The sequence below is a fragment of the Chrysochloris asiatica genome, unplaced genomic scaffold, assembly GCF_000296735.1.
Source record: "Chrysochloris asiatica unplaced genomic scaffold, ChrAsi1.0 scaffold00070, whole genome shotgun sequence".
NCBI lineage: Eukaryota > Metazoa > Chordata > Mammalia > Afrosoricida > Chrysochloridae > Chrysochloris > Chrysochloris asiatica.
Window position 1 is genome coordinate 15,275,915 of NW_006408588.1, and position 18,015 is coordinate 15,293,929.

The window sequence follows — 18,015 nt, forward strand, 5'->3', positions numbered from 1 at the left end:
CCCTGGGTCAAAATTCTGTCAAGGCAGGCGGACTAAAGTAACGCCTCCACAACTCCCCACCACCCAACCACGCCTCAGACCTGGTGGGCCGGGGAATGTCCCATAGATAAAACAAAACAGAAAACAAAAAAACGACCCCAAACAATGCCACTGAGTCCATTCTGAGTCCTAGCGACCCTAAAGGACACCTCCAATGGGACTCCGAGGCGGTACATCATTAGGGAAGCAGGCTGCCTCATCCTTCTCCCTTGGAGGAACTGGTGGGTTTTGATTCACCGCCTTTTCAATTAGTAGCCCAGCGCTCAACCCATGGTACCACCAGGCCCTCCGTCCCATATACAGGCTAGACCCATATCCCACAGAGGCCCGGGGCGAGGTGCCAGCAGAGTTAGCAGTACCCCGACCCAGCCCATGGGCACAGACCACCTAAGCACTGGCTTTCTGCCTATTGCAGACCCATTCGTTTTACATTTTCCCCAAATACATTTCACTTGTGGAGTTAAAAACTCCAAATAAAATACTAACCACCTGTAGACCCAAAGGTAGAGGTGTGGCTCAGTGGGAGAAGAAGCCCCTTGTACCACCCCGTCTTCAACCACTCCCTCCCCACAAGTGAGACTGGTCTGGCAGTTGGGTCCGGGGCCCCAGAAACCGAGTGAAGGCACTGCCACCCCCTCACACCCGGATCTGGTACCCATTGAGGTCTGGCATGGCTTTGGGCTCAGACGGCTTCTTTTCTCCGGATGGCCTGCAGGGAGGATGGGCAGAGCAGGGAGAGTGTGGTCAGGTTAGGGAGATGGAGAGGAGGGGGCAAGCATCATGACTAGCCCCTCCATTCCCCACACAGCATTCTCCACATTCTCCACACAGAGTGGAAATGTGTTAGAAAAACCCTGGCCCAGACACACTACTCTCTCCTATTGGTTCTTGTTGTGTTGGAGGTCAGCTAATGCTCATCTGGCCAGGCTTGGCTGATAACTGCTCACAGCGCTAATCTAAGAAGAGATCAAAGTGAATGCTGATGGCTCTGCTGTTGCCAAGCTTGGAACCCCTTAATTCATGTCAGAGAGGTGGCTCTAAAGTAACAGCCAGGCTGGGGTGGGGCGACACAAAGAAGGAAACATAGCATCTTAATGGAATCTTTTGTCATCTGTTGTTGTTAAGTGCCTGACTCAGAGTGACCCTATGTGGGGTTTTCAAGGTGTGGTTGGTGGGTTTGAGTCACTGAACTTGCAGTTAGTAGTCCAGTGTTTATCCTGTATTGCCATGTAAGAGCTAGGCAAAAGGCAGTCTTGGGACAATGTTCTGTTCAGAATCCGCAGTTCATCTGATGGGCCTACCCTCACCACCAGTGCTGGGGAGAACTCACGCCTCCCTGGGGCAGCCCCTTCCATGCTCCCTCCTACATAATCCATTCTGCCACATGTTGGGTTCTGCTGTTGGCCCTGCTGACCTACCACCGAGGCTTCCACACAGGGTAGCCAGTGGGGCCAGCTGACTTTTGTTTCCGCTCAAGAATGGGACTGAATTGCCGTTGGGAGATATAAACACCTGAACTCACCATTCCAAATCACCTCCCTTGGGTGGGGGCAAGAAAGAGAGGGGGTGAGAGCAAAGAAAAGGGGCCCAGAAGATGAGAGGAAAAGCAAACACCTTCTTGAGCCCACCCAGATAAGAGCCCATCTCACCGTCTTTCCCCGCGACTGTTCCTACGATGGGGACTGGGCTGGCTCCGTTGTGGGGAAGACACATCCTTCTTCCGGTCCTTGGTGGGCGAGGGAGGACCAGTCCCTTTGCCAATCTTGGAAGGAGAAAGAAACAAAAGCATCCCTTCAGGGCTTCCCCAGGGCCCCCCAGAAGCTGCCTTGGGAAATTTCAACAACACTCTGCCCTCTCTGGGTCTTTCCAATCCACTTCCTAGACACTAATGGTGACAGGCCCCATGGCAGACATGGAAGAGAGGGAAGGTCACTGAGCTTTCAGAGTATTTTAAGTGCCCAAGGAAATATCTGTTCACCCATGCTGGGTAAAGGTGCCAGCCATGGAGAGGGTCCATGTCTGAGCTTAGGGCTGGAATCCTACACACACAGCAGGGACACTGGCTACTGTGAGCCAATCAGGGCTCAGACTAGCAGTTTTATCTCTGATGAAAGAAAAAATGAGAATAAAAACAACAAATGAATCATTCTTCCTAGGATACAATTTGCATGATTTGAGTTTTCAAACTCTGGGCTGCACCAGAGGGGGTGGGGAGGTTGCTAACTGCTATCAAGTCCGGGGCTGACTCAATGAAAGATGTTGTCTGGTCCTTCTCCAGTTCCATGATGGGGGTGGTGGGAAGGGGTGTGTATGAGGGGAGGGAGCGCCCAGTGGAGAGGCAGGGAGAAGGGAAATACAAGGAAAGTCTTTAGTGCCAAATACGTGGGGGAATACAGAGCTAAAGACCAGGCAAGTAGGTCCACCTGAAGACACAACAGTGTCGGGCAGCCTGCTTCTATCTCCACAAGGTCATGGCCTGGGGGTTGGCCAACCTCCTTAGATTGTCTGGCTGGGCAGCCCCCTGTGACGCATCAGCGCCAGTGGACTCTACCTCCCACTGCCTGTGTGTGAGGCTCCCATCCTAAGAGACATGTCTGTCAATGTTCACGGTGAGGCACCCAGCTGTCTGTGGGGGCACAGTCTCCGTGCAATAAGTGACTTGGCAGTGGGGGAGACTTAATACCCTGGTAGGGGCCCCAGCGGGCACAGGGGAAGGCACCCCCAGTCCTGGGGGCCATGAGAAGAGGACAAAAGTCTACCCACTGTAAACTTCGGGGGGGGAGGGCGGACACTCTTCATCACCTTGTCCCACCTATCCTGGGTGGGGTGAGGCTGCCTCCTGGCTACCCTCCACCCCACCAAGATTCCTGCTTATTTGGGGGTGATGAGAAAAAACAACTACCCAATATTTCCCCCATGATCTGACTTCTCCCTTTTCCCCTGACTGCGTCCTCATCCTTCTCTGGGTGGGGATGGGAGCAGTAAGACTAGGACACATTGGAGGAGGGATAGAGACTCTCTTCCCCGTTCCCGTCCTCCCCCACCGGTCACTCCAGGTCACGGCTTCCACCATAAAGTTCACCACCTGGAGAATCTAAGAGCTACCAACCAGCTCACCTGTTTTTTCCCCGTTCTTTAAACCTGGGGCACTAGTTCCCCAATAACCACTCACCAAGCCTGGCCATGAACAGAAGTTCAAACCCATCTCCCTCAACCCTTACACCAGTTCTGCTGGGGCGGGATGGATGAAGGAAGGCAGCCCTTCCGTGTCGACAACCGATAGCCCCACAGGGTGGTGCTGCGGGTCACTGACCTTGAGGCGCATGTCGCGGGCGTGCCGCTCCAGCTCCTTGCGGAAGTCCTCGCGGCCCAGCCGCTCTGCGTCCAGCACCGAGTGCTTCCACTCGATCTGCTCCACGCTGTGCGGGTCATGGGACACGCATTGGCCCAGCTTCACCTTCTTCAGCACGTGCCAGCAGCGGCCGTAGGCGGCCTCAAAGTCCAGCACCAGGTCGCTGAGCGTGCGGAAGGCAGGTGCCTTGTACATCAGGTCTTCGCGCCGACTCATGCCCAGGGCCCCGTAACGGCCCCCCAAGTTCACCCCCAGCACAATGTGGCGGAAGTAGTTCCCTGAGAAGTAGGTCTTGAAGCTGATGGGGAAGCGTTCCAGGGTGGACATGCTGTTGGTGAGGTAACTGGCCACGCCACCCGAGCTAAGGAAACATCCAACTAGCACCTGAGGCCAGCATTAGGATGACCTCCCAAGGCGGCAGACAAGGGTCCCAAGACAGCTTGCATCTGAATGCAGCCCACCCCCATTGCTCACTTACAAGTTCCTATCCCATTGGATTCCTGGTGCGGCCCTGTAGGATCAGCACTGGAGTGTAAACCACAAGGTCGCCAGTTCAAACCCACCATCTGTTCCTCAGAAACCCTATACAGGGTCACCATGAGTCGAACTGCCTAGACACTAACAACATCCTCTAGCATTTAACCTGGAAGACAGTTGCTGTTGTTGTGTGCCGGTTCCGACTCATAGTGACCCTGTATAGGGTTTCTAAGGAGCAGCTGGTGAGTTTGAACCACCGACCTTGCAGTTCAAACCAACCTTGAGGTTTTGGACTACAGCGCCACACCAGAAGAGTAGGTGTTCAGTAAATGACTATGAAACCATTGAATCCCAATGGGAACACAGGGTTCTTTGCTTCAGGACCCACAAAATGTTAACAATGCCTCCTCCCTCCAAACAGCAGGGCTTTCCAGAAACTCCCGTGGCTGTGGCTAGAAGAATCATGACTGGGACGTGGCTGGCTCCTCCCCGCTTTTCTCTCTCCCTTTCTGCCAGCCACACCCATTCTCCTCCCCCTCCATTCTCTCCCACACATGTCCCACACATGCATACACACAATCTGCTCCATCTCACTTTCTCTCTCCTCCCCCTCTATACTGCCCACTACCTTTTTTTCTAAGTAAAATTCAAACTCATTTCCAAGGTCCGGCTGCCCACTCCAACCTTTTCTACCTCTCACCACCCTATCTGCCATTTCTCCCAGGCACCCTGGCTTTCCCAGCTGAGGCTTTTGCACTAGTTAGAGCCCAGGGTGGCTTCTTCTCATGCCTTGGGTTTAGCTGCCATTGCCACTTCCCTTTCTAGAGCAAGCCTGCCCTGTGTTTATTTCCTCTAAAACACACACCACAGTCTGTAATTATTTGATTTCTGTTTCCTCCCCAGCATGTAAAGTCCCTAAGGGCAGCTACCTTGTCTGTGGTGGTCTTTGCTTTATCTCCGGAGCCACACACAGAGTCAGGCACTGTTGTTCAATAGTTACTCAGTAATGGCTACTCAGTAACAGTTGCTCAATAAACTGATATTGAATGCATGGGTAGAAGGAAATGAATAGAAAAAAGCAGTGAGCAGACACCTTGTCCCAGATACTGTGGTGTTACGTGTTTCACAGACTTGGACTCATTTAATTGTCCTAACAACTTTGTGAGACAGGCACAGTTATTATCCCCATTCCTTGAGGAGGAAACTAAAGCCCCAAGGTGTTAGGGAACTTGCCTAAGGTCACATAGTGAGTGGCAGAATCGGGATTCAAGTCCAGACTAGCCTGACCCCAAAGTCTAAAGTCATCCCACCATGTCCTGAGCCCCTCACTCCACACAAGTGCCCAAGATGAGCACAGTAGAGCTCAGAGGGCAACAGGGCAAATTCGGCACAGCACCTGCTGGGTGTGCAGTAACAGATGGAAGTCAGTGTTGGGGGGCACAGGGAGGGTCCCTCACACACATAGGAGATACCACTGATTTCTTCCTGCCCCATCCTCCAGGCAGCCCTGAAAGGCCTCTGAGGAGAACCTGGGACCAGAGCAGAGTCTCTTGGACACGGGTGTGGGTGGTGGCCAGCCCTTAGCATGGTCCTTAATGGAGGAGGGAAAGAAGAGTCACGTGGGAGGCACTGGTTATTTATGCTCATCCCAGCAAAGACACCTGGAGCCAGGTGATGCTTGCTGGGTTCTCTGAAAATAGCCTGCCCCTGTTAGCTAGTTCCCATGGTGGAGCTGTTTCTTGGGACCTCCGGAGGAAAGGGGCCACCTGCAGTGTCTTTTATAAACTGAAGGTGCATGTAATCCCTAGATGGTGCAAATGGTTAACATGCTCAGTCACTAGCCTAAATGGTTAACATGCTCTGTTGCTAGCCGCCAACTAAAGTTCAAGTTCACGCAGAGGCACTTTGGAAGAAAGGTCTGGTGATCTATTTCAAAAAATCTCAGCCATTGAAACCTTCTGAAGCACAGTTACATTCGGAACCATAAGTGGTCACCATATATTGGAATCAACTCAACTGCAACTTTTCTTTTTCTTTTAAAAATGTCAGTGTGGGGTTGGGAGTGACTGCCTCAGATCAAGGCCGCCTCAGGAGCTGCTCTGTCATTTCTGACCATCCTCTTCTCTCCCCCAGACCCATCTTAGGGAAGTGACTCCTTGTTCCATTAGGCATCCTCTGGCCTAATCCATACTCCCCAGTAGTAGTGAGTTGGGGCTTATATCAGGAGTTGAGAGGTTTAAAAACTGGTAGGTGATAGGGGAGAGCTGTGTGGGGTGGGTGTTCCAGGTGAAATGAGGCTGGCCTCCTGGTAATGGGCCCATCACAGCTCATTAAATTGTTCAGTCTACATTTGTATACATTTAGAGTTTTCTAGAATAAAAAGTGTTTTTTGGTTTTTAAAAGGTAATCCATCCACCCAAAGCCATCAAGTCAATTTGAACTAATTGATGTATAGTTTCTGAGGCTATAAATCTTGATGGGAACAGACTGCCTCATCTTTCTCCTTTGGAGCAACTGTTGGTTTCAAACCACCAACCTTTTGGTTAGCAGCCCAACACTTAACCACTGTGTTACCAAGGCTCCTTCATGGTTCAGGGCTGAGATGGGGCCATAAAGGCTGGGCGCCTTGCCACGCCTCCCCTACCACTACTGTGGTGGGCAGCATCTAAGGATGGTAGCCTCTCCTGGGGGTCTGTCTATGCCACTCCTGTGTTTTTGTTGGGGTGACCAAGAAACTCAATTTTTTATGAGGCAGCACTGTTTCAAAGGCCTGATCTCCACAAATTAGCCTATTCTGGTAATCTCAGTTATCTGGACATCCAAATGGTGTCTCCTACATGGTTTGGCTATTGGAAATAGTCTGGCAGCCTTTGTGAGACAGTGGGCCCTGATTTGGGGTGTGGAGAACAGGGTGACAGTGTCTATGTGACTCAGAGAGGGGCTGCCCATTCCTACCTTGGAGAGGCTTCTTTGCCTGGTGACCAAGTGGATGTTTGCAGAAGAATGCTGGGAGAGCTAAGAACTCATCCACACATCCCCCGACCCCCACCTCCAGAGGAGGAAGCTGGGGCCCTAGGGGCTGAGGCCAGTCCACTCACAGAGACAGCACACAGCCCCTCCAGGGCCTCCCGGCTCCCAGCCAAGGAAGGATACATTCCCAGGATCACAGCTTCCAGGCATTTGATTGGCAGAGCCTCTTTGGTCATTTCCTTGGCCAGGTCCATCAGCCTATGGAAAGGGAAGCTAGATCCTGAGGACAGCACCCTCAGCTCCTTCCGGTGCGCAGGGTCAGACGGAGGGGGCAGCAAGGGCAGAACCCCCCATTCTAAGCTGTCTCGGCTTGGGCCAGTATCTCTCCTGGACCCAGTTACTGGTGAGAAGGGCAGAGGCCCCTTCTTCCTTCCTCTCTCCTTCTACACCCCTCCTCCCCCCCAGGTTCTAGCTCCTCTGGGGGAGGAGAGCATGAGTGGGGGATGGGCAATCACAGGCTGACCTGGACAGCTTCAGTGATGGGGCAGGGGTGGGTGGTGACAAGAGGCTGGAACATACTAAGGACACTGGGCTTTTGGCACCGACCTCTTCCTTTGTGAGCACAGTGGTCATCCTGACCCAACCACAGTTTCTCAGAAGAGCTTGTAATTGATTACAGCTGCTCCTCCGAAGCTGATTGGCCACTTGCCAGGGGCCCAACCTATTTCTGAACTTGGAATTCAGACTGTTTCATGACAGCCTATCCCTAACACCCCCTCAGGAGTACCCCTCAGGCCTGGCAATTTTGCCTGGCCACTGGCCCAGGCCCAGTGCAGAGCCCCTCTGGCCATCTCCCGGGCTCCTCAGAGCAAATGTACAGAGCACATAGCAGCTGAGGGACAACCAGGGAAGGGCAGTGGGGGCAGGAAGATTCTACCCAGGGCTTGGAGAGGGGGCAATTCAAAAATTTAGCTAATCCACCAGGTAAAGCATTTTCTCATAAGAAACAAAACACAAATCAATAATATATGGAGCAAGATGCAAAATTCACATTGATTTTTTTAAAATGCAGCGGCTTCCGGTTGTGGGCAAAGCCCCCAGGCCCATGTGACATCAACTCTGAGAGCAAAGGGACCCAACAGGGTTGGAAGGGAGATACAATGCTCTCCCAAGGGGTCCCTGCTGCCTTGCACTAAATGACCAGAGAAGAGCCAGGAAGGCAGCTGGGATGGTTTCTCAGGGTCCTGACGGGGTGTTGCAGGGAGAAGGGAAGGACTCCTCTTGTTCGGACCACCTCTCATGGAAAAAAACACACAAAAGACGACCCCAGGCCCATATATAGAATATCTAACTGGGGCCACCCTTCCCACCCAGTGGCCTCCTAGTTCAGTATGGGTGTCGGGGCCTCTCCTCTCAAGGCCACCCCAGCTGTCCAAGCTGGACAAGGTCAGCCAGCTTGTCCTCTTTATGGCTGAAGCCCCCGGTACAGAGGGACAGGGTACCCCCACTTACCCTGTCAGAGGTCTGCTCTTCTTAATTTCAAAGAACTGTGTCCCTGTGTGATTGTACCTGCGGAGCTGGTTAAGGTTTTCCTGACTTTGTCTGGAAGGGCTTGTCCAGCCCTGCTCCTCCCACTCCAGCCCTGCCTTGGGAGGCCGAGCACATGCAGGGGCACGTGCTGAGTACAGGCCCCACGAAGCGCTCCCCGTGTGGCACCTTGAAGGATGCTCAAGCTCTGAGTGCTCTACTTCTCCCACACAGCCCCTCTTTTCTTCACTCGCCTTCTGTGGCTCCCACTTGTCCTCCCCTGGCCTCCCTCCCTGGGACAGGCAGCTTGCCCAGCAGGGCTGGGAGAAGCAGGGCAAGCTGCCAACAGCTCTCCTTTCTAGCCTGTAGTGAAGTAACTTGAACTGAAGGGAAGGCTGAGCATGCTGAGTGCTCCTGAACCATCCACCTCCCTTCTCTGGACCACAATTTTCCCACTGGTAAAAGGAGGGGCTGGACTCAATGTTCAGTAATCAGTCTGACTTTTGTCCGACTAAGAATCCAGGCCTGGCCTCTCTTGGACTTCAGCTGCAGCTAGGTGAGTTAGGGACAGATCCTGGGACACACAGCTGTAGGCAGGGGACAGAGGTTCACTGGGCCTGTGGCAGGGACACTGGGGAGTCTGGGGTCATGCGGTACCAGGCTCTTCCAATGTTGGACAACCTGCCTCTTGCCAAGAGGAGAAAATTCCAAGAAAATCCCATGTGGAAGTTAGCTCCTGGAATGTGTAATTCCTTTTCTCCCATCTTTAAAACCCGTTTTAGTCAGCCCCCAGATGGCTTTCTCTCTCCCCTTCTCTGTTGGGGCATGACACAGTGAAGGGGAGGCTTGGCAGGCTGAACTAGAGCTGGCCGTTTCACTAATCATATAGTGATCACCTCACCCTATCACGCAGAGGAAGCATAGGGCAGAAAGGCTGGGAGGGTCCAACATTCATCAGATAAAATCCCTGATACCTGGTGGACCTGGTCTAGTGAGCACACAGACTGCCCGGTGCGTGGTACCTCCTAGAGGTATGGACCAACCTCGCTCTACCTTTGTTTTGGCCAGCCAGACTGCGGCTGTGACCCCGGACCGGGAGGATACTGCAACTCCCTGATGTAGCGCTGCACGGCTTCCAGGCGCTCTGGGATGGGCGTGGATGGCTGGAACGTAGGCACACTCGGCATGGGTATCTGTGGACAGAAAAAGAGCTCACCCTACTGCTTCTAGCCCCCGGGACACTCAGGATGAGCCCAGAAGCCACAGCCCTGGCGGAGGGGCTCTTTACTTGGCGATTCTTCCTTCCCATGTACCCCATCAGATCAGAACCCATCACAGCTGTTCCGCCCACTCCCAGCACGTGCGTGACCTGCCACTGTTGCGTCAATTCTGACTCCGTGATCCTATGGACAGAGTAGAACTGCCCTGTGACTGTCGTTTTAATGGAAGCAGACTGCCAATCTTTGACCTGTGAGGTGGCTGGTGGGTTTGAACTGCTGACTGGTCGATTTTCAGCCAAGTACTTAAACCACTGCACCTTGACAGCATTCATAATTTGGAACTTATGCTGATGTTCCAATTTTACACTTCTTTAATAATGTTAGGAAAACTCAGGTTGACTCACTGGCTGTTTTACATCTTAAACATTCATTAACTTCCAGGCTTAACAAGAACGTTAGTATTAAATTCACTTGGGCTTGAGGTTCACCTGAAAGCAGGGTCCTTTCAGGGCCTCTGAGTTGGGGGGACAGCTTCCAGGAACGGTGGGGATATCCCCGGCAGGCTGGTGTCATGTACACCCCAGCATCACAAGCACACTTTACCTGGACTTTCTGAGTTCTAACCTGAACTTCCAGGTCTAAGTCAGTGGTAGCAGGCCAGAGGGGGTCTTTGGGGATAGGTCTTTCTGGGGCTCCTACTAGCTCAGACCTAGACCCTATGGATGGGTTTCATGGAGGCACACGAGTCCTGGGTTCAATTCTTGCCAGCTTTACCGCTGAGCAGTGTGGGTCTCTGTTTAGTCCTCCCCACTAGGTACTTCCCAGCATCCTCTCCAGGGGGGAAGGAGGGGATGAATCAGGCAGCAGATGCCTCCTGATGGCTGTGGGCTGCTGGACCAGCCAGCAGACAGACCCCACACACACAAGGCTGACCCATCATGCAGGGGTGGGTCCCAGGCTGCAGGCTCCCCTCTCCTATAGGGGAGAGTCAAATGCTGGCAATATGTCTGCAATGAGTCAGTGAGCCGAGGAAAGAGACATCAAGGAGACTGTGAGGTTATAGGAACAGACTTTCAGGGACAAGGTCCATGCCTTTGGGTTCCCCCTTGCTCACCAGTACACCAGCTGGGAGGCTGCCTCCCAGTTCCTCACAGGGGAGATCCTGCTCCCTGTTAGGCTGCTTCCCCAAATCCCCTCAGGGTACCCAGGTCAAGCCAAGAGGAGTTACTGAGTGTTGTCTCCTCTCAGTGGAGGGGTACTTGGGAAGGGAGGGGGCTGGGAGCAGGGGAGCCTCTCAGTGGTGGAGACTAAGCTCACGGCTGCAGTGCTGTGGTGTTAACAAGGTTGCAAGTGCCCATGACAAAGGCATACTCTCGTCTAGGGTGCTGCTGATGTGGGAGACAGGGCTACGGTTATCAGAGCTCTGCTTCTTGAAAAGGGTTCAGATCCAAGAGGTTAGCTTTGCATGGACTTCGTCTCTCTTATCCCCACCTCCCCCATTCCTCCTTCCGGTCTGGACAGTGCCCAGCAACCACAGTGGCTCCAGCAGCTGACATCTCTGTCTGAGGCATTTCTTTCCCTTCTCACATCCCCCCCACTCCCCAACTGGCACCCCCACTTAGTCACCAGAGGGACAAAGCCCAGGGACAGGTGGGGGAGGGGGAAGAAACTACCCTGTGCCAAATGGTTCCAGAACGTTCTGATGGCTTGGCCTTGCCTCTCCTGTCAGGGAGATGGGGGTGGGAGAATGTGGGAGAAGAATGAAAGGAATTACTTAGTAATTTACTATCAGCAGTATCCTAGTCCCTCAAGTGAAGTGGTCCACCCTAACCACCTGGGGTTCCCAAACAGAGCCTTAAAGGTCACGAGTAACAAGGCTGAGCTGGGAACAGTCCCAGCAACTTTTGAGTGTGTTGCTCACTTTAATCCATCAGAGCTATTTGTCTTTGTTTTGTTTGTTAAGTGTTGTCGAGTTGGTTCCAACTCATAGCGACCCTCTATAGGGTTTCTGAGGAGTGGCTGGTGGTTTTGAACTGCTGATCTTGCAGCTAACGAGAGCATGGATCTACTGACCTAAACAAAATGGAGTTGGCTTAGTCATTACGTCTTGATAAATAAGGACCCTGCAAATGAGGAAGTTAGTTTAAAAATTAGCTGAGCTGACCTCGTGGTCCTAAAAGGAGAACAGGATGTGCTTAAACCCACCCAGATAATTACCTCAGGAACTAAGCAGCTTGGATCCCAAAAGGTAGAATATTTGAGAAGGACTATTACCCGACTGTTTCCTTTTCCCTAAAGGTAGGGTAGAATGTTTGAAGAAGTTTATTGCTTTATTGTTTCTTTTTCCAAAAAATGCTATCTTGATGTTAAAATAGATGAAGTGTACATCCATCCAAATGTAACTTGCCCTATATGATGTGCCTGCTCTTCATAATGGCAGAACGGTCTTGAGAAATGATTCTCTCCATCCTCCAGACTGCTGGCTTTCTGTTAGTTAAGCTTGGATCGGATCTCTCCCCGTCTCTGTGATTGACTACAGTGACAGGTGGCAAACCGTCATTTCGGTTTGGCAACACTAGCAGTCCAGTGCTTATCCTACAGTACCACAGCTTTTCCTGAATGTCCATGACAAGCCAGACTCATTCACTCAAACACAAAGACTCTTTTGAGTGTGCCGCCTATTTTAGGTAGTCTGAATTTGCCTCCATCCTCTGAAACAGAAGCAGGAAACATGTCTTCACTGTTCAGGGGCAGAAAGTAGGCCTGGTGGTGCTGTGGGTTAAGCATTGGGCTGCCAACTGAAAGGTCTTCAGTTCGAACCCACCATCCACACAATAGGTAAAAGATGAGGCTGTCTCTTCTGTACTGATTTACAGCCCTGGAAATTCTATGGGTCAAGTTCCACACTGTCTTCAGGGTTGCTATTAAATTAATCACAGTCAACTGGAGGCAGTGGGATTTGTTCGGTTGTGGGGCAGGGTAAGGGGATATAGTGAGGGTGGGTGATGTTTTCTACCCAGATCTCTCTGCTCCCAAAGGCCAAGAGTTACTTCTGTTCATTCTCCCAGTTGTGTTTATTCTAGAACAGCTGTCATCGAGTCCGACAGAACTCACGGGGACCTTGTGTGTGTCACAGCAGAACTGGATTCCATAAGGTTTTCCAGAATTTTTCAGAAGTAGATGGTCAGGTCTTTCTTCTGAAAAGCCTTGGGGTAAATGTGAACCTTCCAACCTTTTGTCTAATAGCTGAACACGTGGACTACCCAGGGACTACGTCCATTTAACTTGTTGCTAACCTGAAGGTGCTCTGGTAGCATAGCATACTGGTTATGAGTTGGGTTACTAATCTCACGGACAGCAGTTCGAAACTACCATTGGTTCCATGGGCGAAAGATGAGGCTTTCTACTTCCGTAAAGATTTATAGCCTCAGAAACCCTATATAGGGTCGCTGTGAGTCAAAACCAACTCTACGGCATACCACCACCACCATCAATCCAAAGGTCAGCAGTTCACTCTCAGAAACTCTATACAGGGTCACTGTGAGTTGGAATTGACTCAATGGCACACAATGACAACATTCTTTAACAGGTTGGTTTCATCCTTTAAAAAGATGTTTTTCCATAGCACCTGTAGGGTTGTTTGCTACACAATCCTGGTTTACTTCACTGGGTTCATACATGCTCTCCGATTCCACAGGCTAGACCTTATTTATTCCTCCTGACTTCTGGTGTATAGAGCTCTGGTAGCATAGTGGTTACGAATCGGGCTGTGAACCACAAGGTCAGCAGTTCGAAACTACCAGCTGCTCCGCGGGAGAAAGATGAGGCTTTCTGCTCCCGTAAAGATTTACAGCCTCGGAAACCCTGTTCAGGGTCACTATGGGTCGGAACCGACTCGATGGCACTTAACAACAACAACAACTTCCGGTGTAGCGCTGCAGGATCAGTACTGGACTGCAAACCACAAGGTCGGCAGTGCAAACCTACCAGCTGCTCCTCAGAAACCCTCTATAGGGCCGCTATGAGTCAGAACCGCCTTGATGACACTTAACACCACCACCACGTCTCTTGACTAGGCACTGCTATCACACATACCCCTTTCACAACTAAGAACACTGAGGCACAGGAAGTTTGCAAACCTTGTTCACATATGTAGTTATGGGAGAACCAGGATTGGAACACAGTGGATTTGACCCTAGCACTTACTCATTTGACCACACTGTTACCCTTGGGGCCCCAGACTCCAATGCCTGCAGGGTCTGGGCACATTGAGAGGTAGAGACTGTGGCAACTGGGGGAGGGGGAGCACTCTTCAGCAGCAGCTGACAGCTGCTATGTGGGATGGCAGGTTCTCTGTTCCCAGATCTCATTTTCGGAAAAGATGCCAGAAATCTGGATCTTTATATGAGCTCTCCAGATTTTGGCTCAAGCAGTCTTTTAAAACAGTCCCAACAAAGCATACTTTGGCCACATGGAGGGACACCGCACGCCTGCTCACCACTACCCCCTACCCCCATCGTTTTCTGGTCGTTTTTGGTGGGGAAATCTCAAAACGTCCCAGACTTCCCCAAATTCCTTTCACCCTACCATAGTCAGTCACAACACCGCCCCCGCCCAGACCAGCACTTTATTCATTGGTGTCACAGCTGCAGGAAGACAGAAGATGAGGAATGAACAGTCATTGGGGAATTCATTGAGACCAGCCCACAGCATGCGACGCTTCTGCAGAGAAACATCCACACTCTCCTAACTAGATCTAAACAGCAATGCACCATAAGGTCAATTTGAACCGCAAGGTTGGCGGTTCAAATCCACCAGCAGCTCCTCAGAAAGCTTATACAGGGTCGCTATGACTGGGAACTGACTCAGTGGCGGGCGCATACCACCACCACCACCACCACCACCACCACCACCACTACCAACATGGCAGAAAGATGTCTCAGTGGTTGTGGTTAAAAGGCTCAGCTTTGAACTCAAAGGTTAGCGGTTCAAATCCACCAGTGGTGATAGCATAAAAATGCAGGCTTCTTGCTTCTGTAAAGATCACACACAACCTTGGAGACCCTATGGTGCAATTCTATTCTGTCGTATACGGTCACTGAGTCAGAATCCACTTGAAGGCAATGTGTTTTTACTTTTTTTTTTTTTTTTTAAAGCTGACCAAAGTGCGTTTCCAGGCCATCTGCTGTTATAGGCTCAGGTATTGCACAGACTCACTAACACACATGCTTTGCTTGTTGTTATTATTAAGTGCCATCAAGTCCAACTCATAGAGACCCTGTATAGGGTTCACAAGGAGTGGCTGGGGAGTTTGAACTGCCAACCTCACAGTTCAAACCAATCTTACGGTCTAGTGCTTATCCTATGGCGCCACACTTGAGTGAAATCTACCTTCTCCTCTGAGAAGGACACGAGAAAAGGTTGTTGTTAGGTCCTGACTCATAGCCACCCTACATACAACAGAACGAAACACTGCCCAGTCCTGCTCCGTGCTCACATTTGTGATGTTTGGGCCCCTCGGTGCGGCAGCCACTGTGTCAATTCATCTCATGGAGAGCAATGACTATCTAATAGCTAGTATCAGTTTGGAGTCCTGGTGTGGTGGCTGCAGGATAATGCGCTGGACCGCAAGGTCGGTGGTTCAAATCCACCAGCCACTCCTCAGAAACCCTACACCAGGTCGCTATGGATCAGAATCGATTCGACAGCATTTAGCAACAACAACAAGTATTGGTTTAGGGCTTTATACTTTGTCAACTGCTCTTACTCTGTTGTTGTTTGCCATCGAGTTGGTTCCAATTCGTAGAGACCCTTTTTGGGGTTTCTGAGGCTGCAAATCTTGGAGGGAGCAGAAAGTCTCATCTTTCCCACAGCAGAGCAGCTGGAGGGCTTGTGGTTCGCAGTCCAGTGTTTATTGTATGGAGCCACCACGCTCTCCCTCTTATTGTACAGTTTTTAATTTAACTGTTACCACCATCAATCCCATTTTACAGAAGTGGTAACTGTGGCTCAAATAGGTCAAAGAGGTCAAAGCTGACATAGGCAAGAGAGCTCTGCCAAAGATCATGGCTTTTGACAGAATATTTCAACTTCCAGGAATTTAACCCAAGGTCCATCAGAGTTGGACCCCAACATTTGTTTTAGAATGTTCATTCTAAACACAGTGTTCATTTTAAGAATTAAATATTGGAAGCAATGTTCAAACATAGAAGATTTGCTGACTAAACTCTAAATTGCCACAAGGGACAATTATACAGCCATTCAAAATCAATCCATACTTTGTTTACCCTGGAAATATTAGGCAGCTGCTCAGCCTTCAGCCTCTGAATTCCCTTTTCTCAGAAGACATTTTTTGGCAGCTCCAACAGTAACTTACTAACACAAAACAGGACACTTGTCCCCAGGTCTAATCCACAACAACTGCTGCTCCCTCCCCGACCTGACGTCCTTGCCATCAGAGCAGAAAGAACTCAGCATTCTTCTGACAGCACTGTTCTCCCTGGGGATTTCAGGCCTCTGCATTCAGAAGACAACCTCTTTAGTCTTGCACATAATGTTTTTAAAATACATCAAGCATATATTTCTATATGATCCTATATAGCACAGAAAGTCTCAAAAACCCTTTCATTCAGCAAACACACATAAGTGCCTGTTTTGTACAAAGCAATACAGAAGGCCCTAGAAAGACAAAGATGAATGAGGCCTGGCCTTTGCCTTCGAGGGCCACACAACAAATGGATTGCCAATGTGTACGAGTTCCGGGGTACAAAGAAACACTATTCAACTTGACCCCTGCTCACAGGACCTCTGCTGACTGCCCTGAGCCTGGTGTCCAGTAGAGCAGAGCATCTACAGCAGGGAACTGAGGTTGAGTCCTGTGTCTGTCACTTACTAACTAGGGGATTTTGAGTTCCTGCTTAAGGTCTCAACTTTCCCATCTGTAAAATGGGGACCCAAACTGCACTCAATTCACAAGACTGTTGGTAGAATTCAGTGAGCTAATGTAGGAAAGTATTTTCTCAACATATGAAGTCTGTCTCCTCCTTAAAACCTACTGCCCTTGAGTAGAGTCCAAATTACTATACAGGACCGAGGCTCACTAGGGTTTCCAACACTCTGTGAACTTCAAAGTCAGCAGTTAGAAACTACCAGCTGTTCAGCCGGAGAAAGATGAAGCATTCTGCTCCCGTAAAGATTTATAGCCTCAGAAACCCTGTGCAGGGTCGCTAAGAATCGGACCCGACTCTACGGTACTTAACAACAACAACAACATACGGCTACATCTCTCTCCCACAGAGTGGTTGTTGGGTTCCAAACTGCAGACCTTCAGATTAGCAGCCCAACACTTAACCCACTGCACCACCAGGGCTCCCTGCACCCCACCCCCCACCCCCCCGTAGTCCTATCTCCCCGTTCACAGTTCTTCAGCTTATAAGGATTATTAGGCAAATGACAAGTGGGAGAAAGTTCTGGAAAGAGACCACCTGTCTGTAGTTTAATTCTTACCATGCTAGTGGTCCAGTATCTCACTTGTGGGCAAAATGTGACTTTGCTCTTCCAGCCACAAGGTCAGTAAAACGCTTGATCCTCCCCTGAACCACCCAACCCTACAAACCCCTCACCTTGGGCAGATCCGTGGCTCCACGAATCCGCTGCGCCACCTTCTCTCCGTCGGGGTGGATCTTGGCTACATGCTTCCACATCCTTTCCCAGGTGGCCTCGTCCACAGGTAGCCCACCCCGGTTGACAAAGAAGGGAACGCCTCCATCTCGAAGGTCCTCTTCCCCTTCCTCTTCTGGATCCTCATCTCTCTGGGCTGATGCCCCTTCGCAGGTCTCCAAACGCCTGATCCCAGAGGGGGCGGCAGCGGGGCCCGCACCAGCGCCGCCGCCCCCCACTACCTTTTTCCCCCCGGGCATCCCCAAATCTTTGACGTAGGTGGAAGGGTACGATAGGGGCTCACAAGCGGCTTCCCACTCGCCAGTTGCCGCGAGAACACATGGCCAAACAAAGTGCAAGGCGCCTTTAAGAAACCAGGGCGGGGCTCACGTACAATAAAATACTACTCAATTTGAAGAAAATCAGTGTAAAACGTGAGGTGGGGGGCCACAAGAGCCGGTTATTTAGGGTTAGCCTTAGAGGCGTTGTTCTGTTTGGAAAAGGGATAAAGAGAACACACCACAACTTGGCCACCTTCACAAAGCATCCTCATTTGACAGCAAGAACAATGACCGGCAGGAGTCCCCGCTGGCTGAGAGGCGAGAACACGGCGGGAAACTGAGGCCAGACAGCTCAGAACTGTGGCAGTTGAAAGAAGGGTCAAGGCACCGGGGCCCACGGTGATTGGGCGCCCCAGGTCCGGGTTTCCGAGAGAAGAAAGTCCTCTATGAAACACGCACACTCACACCCTGCGCGTCCCAGAGGGACCGA

General features: G+C 51.0%; 1 protein-coding gene across 1 annotated transcript; it reads right to left on the reverse strand.

Annotated features, from left to right (window-relative positions):
* Positions 1-675: 675 nt before the first annotated feature.
* VASH1 (vasohibin 1) lies at positions 676-17,728 on the reverse strand. The gene is made up of 7 exons (XM_006864778.1): positions 17,208-17,728; positions 9,470-9,558; positions 8,351-8,407; positions 7,022-7,096; positions 3,353-3,734; positions 1,689-1,801; positions 676-748 (listed from the first exon to the last, which is right to left on the reverse strand). Exons 1-7 carry the CDS (start codon positions 17,502-17,504, stop codon positions 676-678), a joined length of 1,086 nt encoding a protein of 361 aa, XP_006864840.1. The 5' UTR covers positions 17,505-17,728.
* Positions 17,729-18,015: the final 287 nt, after the last annotated feature.